At 45.8% G+C, this 18,972-nt stretch overlaps 1 protein-coding gene across 6 annotated transcripts in view; it reads right to left on the bottom strand.

Annotated features, from left to right (window-relative positions):
- The window catches only part of mst1 (macrophage stimulating 1), a 124,534-nt gene that overhangs the window by 61,633 nt on the left and 43,929 nt on the right, over positions 1-18,972 (bottom strand). For 5 of the 6 annotated variants that reach the window (XM_086001238.1, XM_086001236.1, XM_086001232.1 and 2 more), the window contains exons 4-6: positions 17,377-17,491; positions 7,557-7,699; positions 456-576 (exon numbers count right to left, since the gene is read on the bottom strand). In XM_086001238.1, the coding sequence (XP_085857364.1) occupies positions 456-576; positions 7,557-7,699; positions 17,377-17,491 (379 nt within the window). The remainder of the gene's footprint in view (positions 1-455; positions 577-7,556; positions 7,700-17,376; positions 17,492-18,972) is intronic. The other variant, XM_086001237.1, reaches the window with a different exon arrangement.

The raw sequence follows: 18,972 nt of genomic DNA, 5'->3' as shown, positions 1-18,972 counted from the left end.
GATGGGCGCAAAATTCCCAGTATTTAAAAAAAGTATTTAAAATAGTAAGCCCTCTCTAATTTATTCAGTGGGTTATAACAGCCATGTGGCGGTGCAGCCACTTGGGATCTACGCATAGGACCATGGCAGTGGGTAGATGGGTTGAATCCGTGCAGCGCTAACTCCCAGTCTCAGCAGTGCCAGAAGAGCAGCAAGTGAAGGCCAGGGACCTCCATAAAGGAAATGAAGATTAGAGGGAGACCCACGCATCAGCTGCCCTTCTGCTGATACTTACACTTGACTTTGAGCAGCATCCTGCAACATGTGTGTTGCTCAATTCCGTGTAGCTACGCTTTGGACCATTGTGGCAACTAACCCATTCTTACGATCCAATGCATCCTTTGCTAACAGTATCCATGTGTCTCAGTGACAAATGTATACCTCTTGGTTTGAACAGTGAGATAGCAGTCACGTACTTCTCCGGCTGGTATTTATGTAAATGAGGATAACTGAGGTCCCAGCGTTGACACTCCCTCCCACTCTCTGTGTGATCCACGAAGCCATTGTAATCCTCACCATTGCACAGCACACAAACATCTGAGCAAAAAAAGACCAGAAACACACTGTGTCAGACATTCAATCAGGAGCTTCCCTGTGATCCAATTTGTTGATAAGTGATCATGACTCTCTCCACCGCCCCCCACCCCCATCTCACCAGGAAGTGGAGATGAGTCTATTGCTCATTATTGAAGGTTATGCTTTGCTGTTTGCTCTTCACTGCCCACCTCGGCTACTTGTACCCTTCGCTGGCCAACGGGGAGCAACTGTCTTAGATCAGGGCGCCACAGTTACCAATCTATTAGTGATCTGATTTTTTGACCTCCTATTGAGATAAGGGATTCACCGTGTGAATTAATCCATGTCCTTCCAACTCTCTGTGACACACTGCCAGCAAACACCAATGTTGTGTCCCATGGCCACTCAACATAGTGCCACTGCTTAGCCTTGAGGCGCCAGGAGAAGAATCCATTTCCTTCTCATTCTTTACAGGATACAACGGGAATAAAAATCCTGCTTTATAAAGTTTGCCTCTAAGATTCTCTTACTTACAGGAGATCAGATGCTTTCCAGCAGTTGTCCTGATCGTCAGGTTCTGTGTGTGCTGCGCCTGTGCTGCGAAGCTGGTGTGTGAGGGTGTGGCTGGGGAGTAATGAGATGTTGAAGGACTTTGGTGTTGTCATGGTTGGCCATCTACTGACAGTATTCTGTAAATAACTGGAGTAAATATGGCTGGTACACACTAAAAAAGTCATCGATTACCAAATCAGGGGGAGAAGTGTTATTTGCTTAAGCCGTTCTATGCTGATTACTTACAACCATAGACTCATGCAGCATAGAAGGAGTGCCTGCATCTTGAGGAACTTCAGCTCAGAGTTGTTGAGCTGGAGTCTGAGGTGCAGACATTGCGGGGCATCAGGGGCGGGGAGAGTTACCTGCAGACTTTGATCCAGGAGGCAGTCACACCTCTTAGGTTAGGTAGTGGTACAGGTCTGGTTAATGGTCAGGGACAGGAGGGTGTGACTGCAACTCAGGCAGGTAAGGGGACCCCAGGTGCAGTGCTGGAGGAGCCTCAGCCTTTGCCCTTGTCCAACAGGTATGAGGTTCTTTCTGCCTGTGTGGATGAGGGAAAAGCCTGCAGGATGGACGAGCAGGCTGACCATGGCACTATGGTGCAGGAGGCCATTCAAGTGGGGGGCGTGAAAGGGAATGTAGTTGTGGTAGGGGACAGTATAGTCAAAGGAATAGATACTGCTCTCTGCAACCGCGACCGAGAGTTCCAAAGGTTGTGTTGCCTGCCCGGTGCCAGAGTTAAAGACATCTCCTCGCAGCTGGAGGAGAACTTGGAGTGGGAGGGGGAGGATCCAGTTGTTGTAGTCCATGTAGGAACCAACGACAAAGGTAGAACTAGGAATGAGGTTCTGCTGAGGGAGTTTGAGGAGCTAGGATCCAATTAAAAAGCAGAACTTCAAAGGTAATAATCTCTGGATTGTTACCCGAGGCATGCGCAAATTGGCATAGGGACAAACAGATTAGAGGTTTAAATGCGTGGCTCAAAGAGTGGTGTGGGAGGAAGGGGTTTCAGTTCATGGGGCACTAGCACCAGTACTGGGGAAAGAGGAAGCTGTTCCGTTGGGACGGGCTCCACTTAAACCGGGCTGGGACCAGTGTCCTGACAAACTGAATAACTAGGGCAGTAGACAGGGTTTTAAGCTAATGAAGGGAGTGGGGGGATTCAGGAAATAGTAAATTTAAAAGTAGCGAGAGAAATGTCAAGGCTCTAGAGCAGAGTAGAGTTTTGAGTAAAAATAACCAGAGTGGGTCAGGAAGGGACAGAGCGAGTAACAAAGGTAATAAGGCATCAATGACTAAGGGGACATCAGGGAAAAATAGAAATAAGTCAAAGCTAAAGGCACTATATCCGAATGCACAAAGCATTTGCAACAAAATAGATGAATTAATAGCACAGATAGAAATTAACAGGTTTGATCTAATAGCCATTACGGCGACGTGGTTGCAAAGTGGCCAAGGTTGGGAACTAAATATTCCAGGATACTTAACTTTTAGAAGAGATAGGCAAAATGGAAAAGGAGGAGAGGTAGCCCTGATAATAAAGGATGGGATAAAGACAGTAGAGAGGAAGGGCTAGAAATTCACTTTGGGCCCGCCAGCTGGCTTGCGCCCAAAAGTTACCGCTGCGCGCGGAGTCACGTGCGCCCGCCGGAAATTCAGTTTCAGCGCCCCAAGTCGAAGCAGGCCACAATTCAAGGGTGTGGCCGCCCCCGCTTGGGGCGCTGAAACTGAATTTTGGCACGCTAGGTACTGCAGCGCCACCCGCTGCAGAGCGGCAGGCTGCGGTACTGCAGGCCTTCCTCCTTCTCTTAAGGGGGAGGTGCCTGCAACTCCGAGATCGCCGCTCGCTAGTGCCGGCAAATGAGCCCGGCACCACGGAGAAGTGCCGGGCTCCCGGAAAGCAGCCGGCAATGCCGCGGGGGTGGGTGGGTGGAGGAGGCCGGGGAAGGAGGTGCGGGCAGGCCGCCGCCAAAAAAGCGGCCGGCCGCACCTCCGCCTTAACTCGCCCCAATAAGGCTGCAGAATGGGCCCGGTTGCTGAACGTTGTTTGCGGCCGCTGCGGAAGAGGCGGCCGCAACTAAATATGGGGGTCGGGCCGGTAGCGGGGAGGAACCGGGGCACTGCGCACACCGATGACGTCATTGGTGTCGGCGCAGCGCTACCGGCTACTGCCACCATTAACGCAGCGCTGAATATCAGCGCAAGCTCCTCTAGTGGCGCAGAAGCCCTCTTTGGGCGGAAACTGGGTGCAAAGCCCACTGAATTTCTAGGCCAAAGGATCTTAGCTCCAAAAATCAAGAAGTAGAATCCGTTTGGGTGGAGCTAAGAAACAGCAAGGGGTATAAAATATTGGTGGGAGTTGTTTATAGGCCGCCAAACAGTAGTTGTAATGTAGGGCAGCATATAAATCAGGAAATTAGAGGCGCACGTAACAAGGGTAATACAGTAATCATGGGGGACTTTAATCTACATATAGACTGGGCAAACCAAATTTGCAGTAATAGTGTGGAGGACGAATTCATGGAACGTATGCAAGATAGTTTCTAGATCTGTATTTTGAGGAACCAACTAGGGAACAGGTTATTTTAGATCTAGTATTGTGCAATGAGAAAGGATTACTTAATAATCTTGTGGTAAAGGGGCCTTTAGGGAAGAGTGACCATAGTATGATAGAATTTTATATTCAGTTTGAAAGTGATTTAGTTAAATCCAAAACTAAGGTCTTAAATCTAAACAAAGCAAACTAAGTAGGTATGAGGGGCGAATTGGCTAAGGTAGATTGGGAAACTACATTAAAAGGTGTGACGGTAGAGAAGCAACGGCTAGCATTTAAAGAATTAATACATAATTTACAACAAATATACATTCCTTTAAGACATAAAAACTCCACAGGAAAAGTGGTCCAACCGTGGCTAACAAGAGAAGTTAAAGATAGTATTAGATCAAAGAAAGAGGCTTATAATGTTGCCAAAAAGTGTAGTAAGCCTGAGGATTGGGAGGATTTTAGAATTCAGCAAAGGAGGACCAAGAAATTGATAAAGAAAGGGAAAATAGAATTTGAGAGTAAACTAGCAAGAGACATAAAAATAGGCTGTAAAAGCTTCTATAGGTATGTAAAAAAAAGAAAAGATTAGCAAAAGTAAATGTGGGTCCATTACAGGCTGAGACAGGAGAAATTATAATGGGGAATCAGGAAATGGCAGAGAAATTAAACAAATACTATGGGCTGGATTTTGTCAATGGGGAGCTTTTGGAGGCGGGACTCCCACTTGTTGGGCTTTAGTCCCGCCTCCATCAACTTGTGGCCAACCCACGCTATTTTCCCTTGATTGACCTTTTTAAGCCCGCCCAGCGGGCTTAGCAGGCCAATTAAGAGAAAGCCAGTTACAGGTGACATCAACGAGTGCCGTTTCATCTGTCAAGAGCTTTTGACAGATGAAATGTCATCGTTTGACAGCTCTGTGAGGCTGTCAAACACTGACAATCTGTCTTCTAAGTTGTGTCTTTACTCAAGACCCAATTAGAAAGCCTTCCTGACCAGAAAGCAGAAGGCTGCAGCTTTTGACAGTTCAGCGGCCATTCTGCTTTCTGTGCCGGTGAGCTGAGGGACTCCCGAGACCTGAAGGGAGGAAGCCTGCAGGAAGAAGTAAAAGTAAGTAAAACTTATTAAAACACTTTACACATACCTCACACACTTACCTCTGCACACATGCACCCATTACTCACCTGCAAGCCGGACATCTCGGCCCCTCCAACCTCCGCAGACCGACGGCCCGCCTCGCTGACCCTGGCGAGGTTCGGAGCCATCGGGAAGCCCACACTTCAGGTCTCAAAATAGAGATTAGCCAAAAAAACTGCCTGTTAACTACCTGTTAACAGGCAGTTAATTGGCATGAATCCCCTTCCCGCCTCGAGGAATTGAGGATTGGTAAACGGACTGAAAACAGTGAATAGGAATAAATGGGTCATTTTCGGGTTGGCAGCCTGTAACTAGTGGGATACCGCAAGGATCAGTGCTTGGGCCTCAGCTATTCACAATCTACATCAATGATTTGGATGAGGGGACCAAGTTTGCTGATGATACAAAGCTGGGTGGGAATGTAATTTGTGAAAAGCTTCATGGGGATATAGACAAGCTAAGTGAGTGGGCAAGAACATGGCAAATGGAATATAATGTGGAGAAATGTGAAGTTATCCACTTTGGTAGGAAAAATAGAAAAGCAGGGTATTTTTTAAATGGTGAGAGATTGGGAAATGTTGGTATTCAGAGGGACCTGGGTGTCCTTGTACACAAATCACTGAAAGTTGACATGCAGGTACAACAAGCAATTAGGAAAGCAAATGGTGTGTTAGCTTTTATTATAAGAGGATTTGAGTATAAGAGTAAAGACGTCTTACTACAATTATATAGGGCCCTGGTGAGACCACACCTGGAGTATTGTGTAGTTTTGGTCTCCTTACCTAAGGAAGGATATACTTGCCATAGAGGGAGTGCAACGAAGGTTCACCAGACTGATTCCTGGGATGGGGGGATTGTCCTATGAGGAGGGATTGAGTAGACTAGGCCTATATTCTCTAGAGTTTAGAAGAATGAGAGGTGATCTCATTGAAACATACAAAATTCTTACAGGGCTTGACAGGGTAGAGCAGGGAGGATGTTTCCCCTGGCTGGGGAGTCTAGAACTAGGGGTCACAGTCTAAGAATAAGGGGTCAGCCATTTAGGACTGAGATGAGGAGAAATTTCTTCACTCAGAGGGTGGTGAATCTTAGGAATTCTCTACCCCAGAGGGCTGTGGAGGCTCAGTTGTTGAGTATATTCAAGACAGAGATCGATATATTTTTGGACATTAAGGGAATCAAGGGATATGAGGATAATGCAGGAAAGTGGAGTTGAGGTAGAAGATCAGCCATGATCTTATTGAATGGCGGAGCAGGCTCGAGGTGCCAAATGGCCTACTCCTGCTCCTATTTCTTATGTTCTTATTTGGTCCATCATGCCTGTGCTGGCTCTTTCAAAGAGCTATCCAATTAGTCCCACTCCTCTGCTCTTTACCCATAGCCCTGCAATTTTTTCCTTTTCAAGTATATATCCAATTCCCTTCTGAAATTTATTGAATCTGCCTCCACCATCTTTTCAGACAGTGCATTCCAGATCATAACAACTCGCTGCATAAAAAAATGTCGCCTCATCTCACCTCTGGTTCTTTTACCAATGATCTTAAATCTGTGGAAACAGTTTCTCCTTATTTTCCCAGTCATAATTTTGACTATCTTGATTAAATCTCCTCTTAACCTTAAGGAGAACAATCCCAGCTTCTCTAGACTCGACACATAACTGAAGTCCCTCAACCCTGATACCATCCTCTGCACCCTCTCTAAGGGCTTGACATCCTTCCTAAAGTGTGGTGTCCAGAATTGGACACAATACTCCAGCTGGGGCCTAACCAGTGTTAAATAAAGGTTTAGTTATAAATTTATGGCAATTACAAACTGCCTAGGTACTTTTAAAGTAACTATTATTAATAATTCTGTGTGTCTTGATTTTGTTCTGATCTTTTCCCACAGGTCATGAATCAATGACATGAAAACTAAACTTTAAAAAGAGATCAGCAATTCTTGGATATACTAAAGTATTTAATGAAAATATCGAACTATGGATAGCTTATGTCGAGCACTTTGCCATAGTGAATGATGTTCTGGAGGTAAGGAAAAACGAATTTGCATTTCTATAGTCTTAGGATGTCTCGATGCGCTTTATGGACTATTAAGTACTTTAAAAAAATTACTGTTGTAATGCAAGAACTGCAGCAGCCATTTTGTACACAGCAAGGTCCCACAAACAGTAATGAGATAATGACCAGATTTAGCGGTTATTGAGGAATAAATATTGGCCAGGAAACTGGGAAGAACTCCCCTGCTCTTTGAATGGCATCATGGGATCTTTTACGTCCACCAGAGAGGGCAGATAGGACCTCGGTTTAACATTTCATGTGAAAGACGGCACCTCCGACAGTGCAGCACTCCCTCAGTACTGCGCTGGAGTGTCAGTCTAGATTATGTGCGCAAGTCTCTGGAGTGGGGCTTGAACCCATGACCTTCTGATTCAGGGGCAAGAGTGCTACCAACTGAGCCAAGGCAAGTATCTGCTTTACTGAGGGAGGGAAGATCTACGGCCTTTTACCTCTTACAAATTCTGACTACCGAGCAGGTTACATTATAAGTGCTGCAAGCACATTTTAATCTCTCAGGTCAGTTCACAGCATGGAATGCTTGGCCTCATTCCTAACTCCACTGTACATTCTACCTGAACTCAGAATGTGGTGGGCTAGGCCGAGTAGCAGGCTGCTCTATATGAAACCGTGCTCATTGGTATAGATACAAGTGCTGAAGTGGGTCTACAGGGACACTCCATCAAGCGCCTTGAATTCTGTGAAGAGCGCTTTACCCTCGTCACATCTCGAGATGTCACAGTCCTCCAGCCGAGTGTTCCAGTCCGTGGTGTAACACCAGGGGCCATTCTGATCATTGTCAGGGTTGCGGCAGTAATTCAAATCCAGCCCTTTCTCTGGAAATTGAAATGGCAAGTTTCTGTCGAGAACAAAAGCCCAGTCAAACGTCAGCCTGACCCTACAAGTGCACAGCTTGAAATACCACGGTAGAAGTTACGTGAGCCCTAGGAAGACCTAGGAAACTCTGCACAGTTAATTCCCCCATTCCCATCAGTACCATTTTGGATTTACACACTCTGCCCTTGGAGAAGTGGAAGGCTTCATCGGGTGATTAACAGTCCGACAGGGAGGCGTTGTTGTTGTTTTTGTATCTTTGCACTCTTCCCTCGGAGAATAGTGTGAAGTAGTGCAAGGATTCGCAGTCTGACTGGCCACGACAGGAAAACTTCTTCCATCTTTATACTGTACTGGCCGATAAGGTGGTTACTCCTAGACAATGGGAGGGTTTTATGGGCTCCCACAATGCATACAATGAGGGAAGAACACAGAATTCTGAGCTCCAGCCTCTATACGCCGGGCTGTCTGGAGTGGGGTTCAAACCCTGTTACCTTCTGACTCAGAGGCGGGAACGTTACCACTGAGCCAAAGGCTTACTTCCCACCATGATGTTGAAAAGACAAGAAATCAGGTTGCGATATCAGTGCAATGCACACTACCTAATGTGGCCGATGGCAGGACCACAGCAAATTGGTCATCCGGCCTTACTAATACCGTTAAACTGCAGGTTGCATGAGTGCAGCAAGATCAGCCGGCCTGGATCCTGGCTGAGGGCCTATTGTGAGTCTGGAGGGGGTAGCAGGCAATCAGGAGGGTGGATAGCAGTGGCCAGGAGTGCCCCACAGTTTCCTACAACTCCTGCTCCTCCTGACTCCACATTAAGGCGAGTATTTCTTTTTAAACGAACCATTTTGGTGGCGGCCTCCAGCGGCCCCTTTAAGGACCCCTGGTTAGGCCTCATGTAGACCAGGTAACGCTGACTGGATTAGGCCCAACCCCTACTGTGTTCAGGGCAATTAATTGGGTCCTAAAATACACGTTAGGCTCCTTGAATATGCTAAAAAAGGAGCCTAACGCCTGTTTTAAGTGGCCGCTACAGTGCCCAAACCAATGTGGTGTCAGACTAAGCCCGGCATGGGTAAGGAGAACTGAGTGAAGGTCACAGATCATAGAATTGTTACAGCACAGAAGGAGGCCATTCGGCCCATCGAGCCTGTGTCGGCCCTCTGCAAGAGCACTTCAGCTAGTCCCACACCCGCACCCTTTCCCCATAGTCCTGCAAAAAATTTTCCTTCAGGTACTTATCCAATTCCCTTTTGAAAGCCATGATTGAGTCTGTCTCCACCACCAGGCAGTGCATTCCAGATCCTAACCACTCGCTGCATAAAAAAGCTTTTCCTCATGTCGCCTTTGGTTCTTTTGCCAAACATCTTAAACCTGTGTCCTCTGGTTCTCGACCCTGCTGCCAATGGAAACAGTTTCTCTCTATCTACCCTGTCTAGACTCCTCGGCCTAGAAATTCACTATGGCCCCGCCAGCTGCCTAGCGCCCAAAGGTTAGCGCTGGGCGGGAAGCCTATAGCGATCGTCAGATATTCATTGTTAGCGTCCCAATTCGGAAGCGGGCGCTATACCAGGGTGTGCCCGCCTCCGCTTGGTGCGCTGACACTGAATATCAGCGCTCTTGGCGCCGCTGCGCAGCGGCAGGCTGCGGTACTGCAGGCCTCCTCCTTCTCTTAAGGGGGAGCTGCCTGCAACGGGGAGATCGCCGCTGGATAGTGCCGGCAAATGAGCCCGGCACCACGGAGAAGTGCCGGGCTTGCGGAAAGCAGCCGGCAATGCCGCGGGGGGGGGGTGGAGGAGGCCGGGGAAGGAGGTGCGGGCAGGCAGCCGCCGCAAAAGCGACCGGCCGCACCTTCCGCTTTAAAGCGCCCCACTAAGGCAGCAGGACGGCCCCGTTTTCTGGTCGCTGTTTGCGGCCGCTTCGGAGGAGGCGGCCGCAACTAAATATGGGGATCGGCGCGGTTTCGGGGCGGAACCAGGGCACTGCGCACACCGATGATGTCATCGGTGCCAGCGCAGCGCTAATGGCTACCGCCGCCAATACTGCTGCGCTGAATATCTGCGCAAACTCATTTTTGACGCAAAATCACCCTTTAGGCGTTAACTGGGCGCAAAGCTGGCAGCGCCTTAATGAATTTCTAGGCCCTCATGATTTTGAACACCTCTATCAAATCTCCTCTCAACCTTCTCTGCTCTAAGGAGAACAACCCCAGCTTCTCTAGTCTATCCACGTAACTGAAGTGCCTCATCCCTGGAATCATTCTCCTAAATCTTTTCAGCACTGTTATGTTCATAAATAAATAGACATTATCATTATGAACAACTAGCTTGAGCTAGTCACTTTATTCAGCCATGTGGACTTCGTGTGCAGGCATCCTTCTTGACTACTGCCTTGTGGGTAACCTAGTGCATCGTGGGTAGCCCACTCTTATATACATACAGCGCCAGCTAGTGAACCATTCTAGGATGACATGTTACTGATCATTACATCCCCCTTTCTTTGAGGGTAAACAAAATCAGTATCAATCAATATCAATCAATCATAACGACAAACATCTTCACAACAGTCAATACATTTTCAATATAGTTTTCTTTGTATTCAAAGATTAAGTCTATCAGGCTTTTTTACTTCACGTGTGGATCTTCTCAGCACAGGTAAGTCTGATGTGTTTGCATGAGAGCCTGTATGTGTGTTTGTGTTAGATTGTTCTGGTGGTGAGTGACAAGATTCAGTTGTGGCATTGTCATCGATTTGCTCTTGGATAGTCTCTTGTGTTTTTAGGAGGGAACGGCGGTTCCTCCTGAGAATCTGTCCTTCCTCAGTTCTAACAGTGTATGACCTTGGTCCTACTTCCTCAAGAACTGTAGCTTTCCTGTTCCATGCATCTGGATCCTCAATCCTGACAACATCATCCCTTGTCAATGGTTTCAGAGTTTTGGATGACTTGTCATAGTTTGATTGCTGTTTCAGCTTTAACAGTTGAAGTCTCTGTCTTAGTTCCTTACTCTGCTTTTCTTTTGCACAGCAGGGTAGCGTGGTACGCAACTTACGACCCATTAGGAGTTCAGCAGGTGAAGAACCAGAGTCTAAAGGTGAGGCTCGGTAGCTCAGCAGGGCGAGATAAGGATCAGACTTGCTTTCTGTCGCTTTCTTCAGTAGCTGTTTGAGAACTTGAACACCTTTTTCTGCCTTACCATTTGACTGAGCATACAAAGGACTGGATGTGATGTGCTGAAAGTCATACTGTGCTGCAAACTGTTGCCACTCCTTACAGTTGAAGCATGGACCATTGTCGCTAACGGCAATCCTGGGAATTCCATGTCTGGCGAAGATGGATTTCACAAGCATTATGACACTGCTTGCTGTGGTGCTTCAGAGCAGCGCCATCTCAGGATAGTTAGAATAGTAGTCAATCACTAATAGATATTCTTTACCATTCAAATGAAAAAGGTCCATACCAACCTTTTGCCATGGAGCTGTTGGTAAGTCAGCTACTATCATTGGTTCCTTTGCTTGTTTGTTTTGGTGTTTCTGACATGTCTCACATTTGCCTATCATGTTCTCAATGTCCTTATTTATGCCAGGCCAATAAACAGTGTCTCTTGCTCTCCTTTTGCATTTTTCAATTCCGAGGTGTCCCTCATGAATCCTTTTGAGCATGTCTCGACGTAAGGCCTGTGGAATGACTATTCTGTTCTATTTTAGTAATAGTCCACTTGCGACACTTAACTCTGACCTGATGTGAAAGTACTTTGGACAGGAACCTTTTGGCCAACCATGATGAATGTTCTCTAGTACTGTTTGTAACACTGTATCTTTCACTGTTTCTTCTGCTTTTTGCTTTGATTTTGTGTCTGACACGGGCAGCGCAGCAGTGACCATACTCACATGAACATCCACGTCTTCTTCAGTAGAGCTCGCATGACTCATTGTGGGTGCTCGGGATAGTGCATCTGCTAACACTATGTGTTTGCCTGGTGTGTAGATCAGTTCAAAGTCATATCTTTGCAGCTTCATCATGAGTCATTGAATCCTTGGAGACAGCTCATTCAGGTTTTTTTTTATGATGGCAACCAGTGGGCAGTGGTCTGTCTCAACTGTGAAGGTGGGAAGTCCATATATGTAGCCATGGAACTTTTCTAGTCCAACTACCAAGCCTAGACATTCCTTTTCAATCTGGGCGTATCGACACTCAAAATCAGTCATAGACCTGGAGGCATAGGCAACAGGCTTCCAATCTTCACCCTCTGCTTGTAGCAAGACCGCGCCTAGGCCATCTTTTGATGCATCCGTTGACACTTTGATTCTCTTTGTTGGGTCAAAGAAGGTGAGTACAGGTGTGGTTGTCAGCACTGTTTTGAGGTTCATCCACTCTTGTTCATGTCTTTCTGTCCATGCGAACTCATTTGTTTTACGTAGCAGGTCTCGCAGACAGGCTGTCTTGGCTGACAAGTTAGGAATGAACTTTCCAATGAAGTTTATCATCCCCATGATGCATAGCACTCCTTTTTTGTCAGTGGGTCGGGGCATGTTGAGTATGGCATTTACTTTTTCCATATCTGGCTCTATTCCTTTACCAGATAGATTATCTCTAGGAAAGTGACTTCCTGGACGCCAAACTGACACTTGGCTTTGTTGAGCTTCAGTCCATTCCGGCTTATGCTCTGTAGCACTTTAGTCAGTCTCTCATTGTGTTCTTTCAGTGTGGAGCCCCAGATGATGATGTCATCAACATAGACCTGAACTCCTTCCAGACCTTCAATTATGTGTTCCATCGCTCTATGAAAGATTTCAGATGCAGATATTGTCCCGAAAGGCATTCTGAGGAAACAATGCCTGCCAAATTGTGTGTTAAAGGTACAGTATTTGGTGCTCTCTTCATCCAGTTTTAGTTGCCAAAATCCTTGTGAGGCATCGAGCTTTGTGAAGTATCTGGCACCTGACATTTCACTGGTGATTTCTTCTCGCTTGGGAATCTGGTAGCGTTCACGTTTTATGTTTGCATTTAAGTCCTTTGGATCCATGCATATTCTTAGATCATTGTTCTTTTTCTTTACACATACCATGGAGTTAACCCAGTCTGTTGGCTCTTCGACTTTCCTGATGACTCCTAGTGTGGTCATTCTGTCCAGTTCTTTCTTGAGCCGGTCACGCAGGGGTGCTGGAACTCTCCATGGAGCATGTACCACTGGCTGAGCATCCTCTTTTAGCTGGATCTTGTAAGTGAATGGTAGAACTCCAAATCCTTTGAACACATCCTGGAAATTACTCACTACAGAATCCACCGAGTCATCTGGTCTGCTTATGGCACAGTTTATATGGTAGACTCTCTTGACCAGTTCTAAGTCCTCACAGGATTTGTCACCTAGTAGTGAATCAAGTCCTTCAGCCACAACAGAAAACATGAGCTGATGCACTTTGTCTTTGACTGTCACTTTAAGTCTGCATACACCTAAGCTATCTATTTTCTGTCCATTATAGTCCTTCAGTAGTACTGACTTTTTCTGTATTTTGGGCTTTTCTTTCATATTTTTAATGTCACTCATACTGATTAAGTTTGCTTTTGCCCCAGTGTCTAGTTTCAATGTGACTAATGCTCCATTTACCTGCAGTGACATCATCCATTTGTCCTCTTTTACTGCATTAACTTTATGTTCAGCATTGTCTATTCCTGAGGGCTGCACATTTTCTGTATCCTTTTCTATATTGTCACATGACACCATTCCTACAGAAAATGTCTCACTTAAATCAGTGTCCTCAATCACATTGACTTGTTGCCCTTTCTTTGTTTTTACTTTTGAAAAGCATTGTTTGGCAAAGTGATTCTTTCCATAACATTTTGTGCACATTTTCCCGAACGCTGGGCATTTTCGTGACTGGTGTTTGTAACCACAGCGTTTACAATTAAAAATTCCTTCCTCCGATTGCTTTTCATTTCTGTTCTGCCCATGTTTCTTCCCCTTGTAGGACACAGCACCGACAGCAGCACAGTTACTTACTACAATCGTATTATTGGGCCAGTAATTCCGGTCCCAACGCGTGAGTACGGACGGTGTACTCACGCGTGGGCCCGTTGGAAGTGCCGGATTTCAGCATGCACAACGCATGCACGAGAAACCGACATTTCCTCCAAGGGGTTCAGAGGTCCAACGCGTGCGCGCAGGACTCTGCGCGCACGCGTTGAACTTCCTTCTTTTTACAGGTTTGTCCGTGTGCAAGGGCCTGAACTTTTTAGACATAGAAAAAGGAGGCGTAAGGACTTGATTCTTGAAGGTAAGTGGTCTATTATTTAAAATTATAACATTTTTTCCACAGCTTTATTGTTTTTAAGGACTTTACAGTAAGGTAGGTTTATTTTTAGACCCGATTTCTTAAAAAATTATTTTTTTCAAAAATTTGATTAATTGTTTTAAATAGTTTATTAAAGTTATTTATAGTTTATTTAATTATTGGGATGTTTTTTAAAATTTTATTTAAAGTTAAACTAGTCTTTTGGGCGCCCATACTTTTCATGAGTTTGACAGTTCTTACTATCAAACTCATGAATGAAGTTTCCCCTCCCCTGATTGGCTGCACAGTGCTCACCTGATCCCAGCTGGCACATCGCACTAACTACGTCGCTGGATCAGGCAAGCACATCGCGCCGACATCTGAACTGGGCCAGTGACAGGAATTCCAAGCAGGCCCAGGCTTCAGATGTCGGCGCGCCGGGTGAGTGCACATCGGGGGCTTGCACGCACGGCAAGCCCCCGATCCTAATTTCTGGGCCATTATTAATTTCACTGAAAGTCTTCGCGTGCTTTTGAGCTAGCTCACTGGCTTGGCATATTTTCACAGCATTCTCCAATGTTAGTTCGGTTTCTCTCAACAAACGTTCCCTGACTTTTTTATCATGAATACCAAACACAATCTGGTCACGAATCATGGATGATTTCAGTTCAGAGAAATTACATGTCTGTGCTTTCAGTTTCAGATCGGTCATAAAGCTATCAAAAGTCTCATTTTGCTGCTGTGTCCGTGAACGGAACACGTACCTCTCATAGGTTTCGTTCTTTTTGGGAGAACAATGTGTATCAAATTTCTTTAGCACATCTTCCATCTTTTCTCTGTCCTCCTCTTGATCAAATACAAATGTATTAAATACCTCTATCACCTGTGGGCCTGCAACCATGAGCAGCAACGCTATTTTCCTTGCGTCTGGCTTCGTGCCGAACCCGATGCAGCAATGTAGAGTTCGAATTGTTGTTTGAAAGTCCGCCAATTGCAGTCGACATTCCCCGTGAGTTTCAAACCCTCCGGTGGCTTCAAAGTCTCCATGTCGCGTTTCACAATATTCAGCAGATTTTACCACTCCTGGTACCATGTTTTATGTTCATAAATAAATAGACATTATCATTATGAACAGCTAGCTTGAGCTAGTCACTTTATTCAGCCATGTGGACTTCGTGTGCAGGCATCCATCTTGACTACTGCCTTGTGGGTAACCTAGTGCATCGTGGGTAGCCCACTCTTATATACATACAGCGCCAGCTAGTGTACCATTCTAGGATGACATGTTACTGATCATTACAAGCACCTTCTCCAAGACCTTCACATCCTTCCTAAAGTGCGGCGCTCAGAATTGGACACAATACTGCAGTTGAGGCCGAACCACTGTTTTATAAAGGTTCATCATAACTTCCTTGCTTTTGTACTCTATGCCTCTAATTATGAAGCCCAGGGTCCCATTTGCTTTTTTTAACCTCTTTCTCAACCTGCCCTGCCACCTTCAACAATTTGTGCACATATACCCCCAGGTTTCTCTGTTCATGCACCCCCTTTAGGATTGTACCCTTTAGTTTATATTATCTCACCTTGTTCTTCCTACCAAAATGTATAACTTCGCACTTTTCTGCGTTAAATTTCATCTGCTACGTGTCCGCCCATTCCACCAGCCTGTTTATGTCTTCTTGAAGTCTATCACTATCCTCCTCACTGTCCATACTGTTCACTATACTTCCAAGTTTTGTGTCATCTGCAAATTTTGAAATTGTGCTCTGTACACCCAAGTCCCAAGTCCAAGTCATTAATATGTATCAAGAAAAGCAGTGGTCCAAGTACCAACCCCTGGGGAACATCACTGCATACCTTCCTCCAGTCCAAAAAACCATTCACCACTACTCTGTTTCCTGTCATTTAGCTAATTTCGTATCCACGCTGCCACTGTCCCTTTTATTCCATGGGCTTCAACTTTGCTGGCAAGCCTATTATGTGGCACTTTATCAAATGACTTTTGGAAGTCCACGTACACCACGTCAACTGCATTGCCCTCATCAACCCTCTCTGTTACCTTATCAAAAAACTCAATCAAGTTAGTTAAACACGATTTGCCTTTAACAAATCTGTGCTGGCTTTCCTTAATTAATCCACACTTGTCCAAGTGACTGTTAACTTTATGCCTGATTATTTATGCTTCCCCACTACCGAGGTTAAACTGACTGGCCTGTAGTTGCTGGGTTTATCCTTATACCCTTTTTGAACAAGAGTGTAGCATTTGCAATTCTCCAGTCCTCTGGCACCATCCCTGTATCTAAGGAGGATTGGAAGATTATGGTCAGTACCTCTGCGATTTCCTCCTTAACTTCCCTCAGCATCCTAGGATGCATCCCATCCGGTCCTGGTGACTTATCAACTTTAAGTACAGACAGCCTTTCTAGTACTACCCGTTTACTATATATATGCCTATAGAAGACTTTAGAATTCCCTTTTATGTTAGCTGCCAATCTATTCTCATATTCTCTCTTTGCCCCTCTTATTTTCTTTTTCACTTCACCTTTGAACTTTCTATATTCAGCCTGATTCTCACTTGCATTCTCAACCTGATATCTGTCATACGTGCTCCTTTTCTGCTTCATCTTACTCTCTATCTCTTTCATCATCCAGGGAGCTCTGGCTGTAGTTGCCCTGCCTTTCCCCCTTGTGGGAATGTACCTAAGTGGGGAAGGGTGGTGGGGCTGTCCATGGCCTGCCATCTCGGTGTACTCTGGATACGTTCGATGGGTTGCCAAGGAGAGGCGGAATGGCCTGCCCTGAGACCCCTGCGGACCAGGGGGCCTGCACGAGTTCCAGGGCCAGGCCAAAGGTGAAGAGGGCAAGTCTTCAATCTTTGTTCCATCCTATCCCTACCCATCTGTACAATCTAAAGGCCTCAGGACTTTGGGGCGAGCAGCAGCTAGAAGGCATCACTCCCTCCCCAGTACTCAGGCGCAAGGCCCAGGCAATTGCCTGCAGTGCACCTGAAACATGCAGATATAGTGGGGCAACAAACACATGTGCACCTACCACCTCCCGGGAATAGCTCTTAGCACCCACTGGAGCCCATACAGAAAGGTCTACCCTCATTAGCCCACCCCTTCTCATAGATCAACCCTTTCACCACATGCCTCAATCCCAGGAAGGTCTCCTGAACCCTTTGTACTCTCCTCTTCCATGCCCTTCTCTGGTAACCTGGGTGAAAAATGTTTCGTCCAAACTTCTCTCAGCATGATGCCCCGGAGTGGGCCAGCTTACCCACCGTGTTTATTGGGACTGGTTAATAGAGCTCAATGTTTTCCAACACCAAACCATTCGTATCACTGTGCACCTGATAACCGTTACTGAAGTGAGAAACCAGGAATGAAAGGTTAAGGCCGGAGAACTCCCGACAAGCACCTCTACCTGTGTTCATGAGGCACGTTAGAACTCCAGTGCTGGCAAGTCCTCCCACTCCTGGTTATGGAGACACTTCCCCTGTATGTGACTCCATTGTTCACAATGCATTCTCGCATATAATCTGCAAACACAATGTGGGATAACATCAGAGGGCAGAAAAATGCACAGGCCTATGTGAAGTATACACACTAGTTAGCTGCAAGCAAGAATGCTGCTCGCTGAGATAAGTACTGGTCATTACTAGATTAGGAAAAGCCACTATACTGGAACGCCAGTCTCATGTGCATTATATTAAAGGGGAAGGGCCTGAGGAGGGGGTGCTTTTTCATACTCCCCTAATGTCTACATGAGCACTGTATATACACGTGTGCTGCTGCTCACACATGGTCAGGGGATGCAGTGTTTTAGAAGTGGCGACCTCGTACCTGTGGAGGGTTTCAGTTGCAGGTCTGCTCAGAGGATTTAGTGAAACCATGTCACAGCAACCCTTTTAATTGGAAGCCTGGGTGGGTACATTGACCAAAGGAGGTGTGTGCACTGTCTCTCACTCTGGTATCTGGTATCATCCTTATAAATCTTTTTTGCACCTTCTCCAATGCCTCTATATCCTTTTTATAATATGGAGACCAGAACTGTGCACAGTACTCCAAGTGTCGTCTAACCAAGGTTCTATACAAGTTTAACATAACTTCCCTGCTTTTCAATTCTAACCTTCTAGAAATAAACCCCAGTGTTTGGTTTGCTTTTTTTATGGCCTTATTAACCTGCGTCGCTACTTTTAGTGATCTGTGTATCTGTACCCCTAGATCGCTTTGCTCCTCTACCCCATTCAGACTCCAAGTAGTATGAGGCCTCCTTATTCTTCCTACCAAAATGCACCACCTCGCACTTAACTATATTGAAACTCATTTGCCAATTACACACCCATTCTTCAAATTTATTAACCTGCATCGCTACTTTCAGTGATTCGTGTATCTGTACTTCCAGATACCTTTGTTCCTCCACCCCATTTAAACACTTATTTTCCAGGGAGTATGCGGCCTCCTTTTTCTTCCTTCCCAAATGTACTACCTCACACTTATCTGTATTGAAGTTCATTTAGCAATTACATGCCCATTCTGCAAGTTTATTAATGTCTTCCTGTATTTTGCGCAGTCCTCCTCTATATTAACTACACCCCCAATTTATTGTCATCCGCAAATTTTGAAATTGTACATCCGATTCCAGAGTTCAAATCGTTTATGTAAATCGTAAACAGTGGTCCCAGCACCGATCCTTTTGGAACACCACTTCCTACCATTTGCCAATCTGAGTAACTACCTTTAACCCCTACTCCCTGTTTTCTGTTTTGCCTGTCAGCTTGCAATTCATTCTGCTACTTGTCCCCTGACTCCACATATTCTGACCTTAGTCGTGAGTCTACTATGCAGTACCTTATCAAAGGCCTTTGGAAAAATCCAAATATATTACATCTACAGCATTACCCTTGTCTACTCTTACTGTTACTGATACACACACAGAGGTATAATGGAGGGTGTGACCGGGCACAGTGATGTGCACGTGCTCCCTCTGGTCTCTTATGCTCCTGCCCCTCCCGCGTTT

The sequence above is a fragment of the Somniosus microcephalus genome, chromosome 11, assembly GCF_052327205.1.
Source record: "Somniosus microcephalus isolate GS21.2 chromosome 11, FLI_Smic_1.0, whole genome shotgun sequence".
Lineage (NCBI taxonomy): Eukaryota > Metazoa > Chordata > Chondrichthyes > Squaliformes > Somniosidae > Somniosus > Somniosus microcephalus.
The sequence above is the reverse complement of the archived record's forward strand: the minus strand, read 5'-3'. Positions and strand labels throughout refer to the sequence as shown.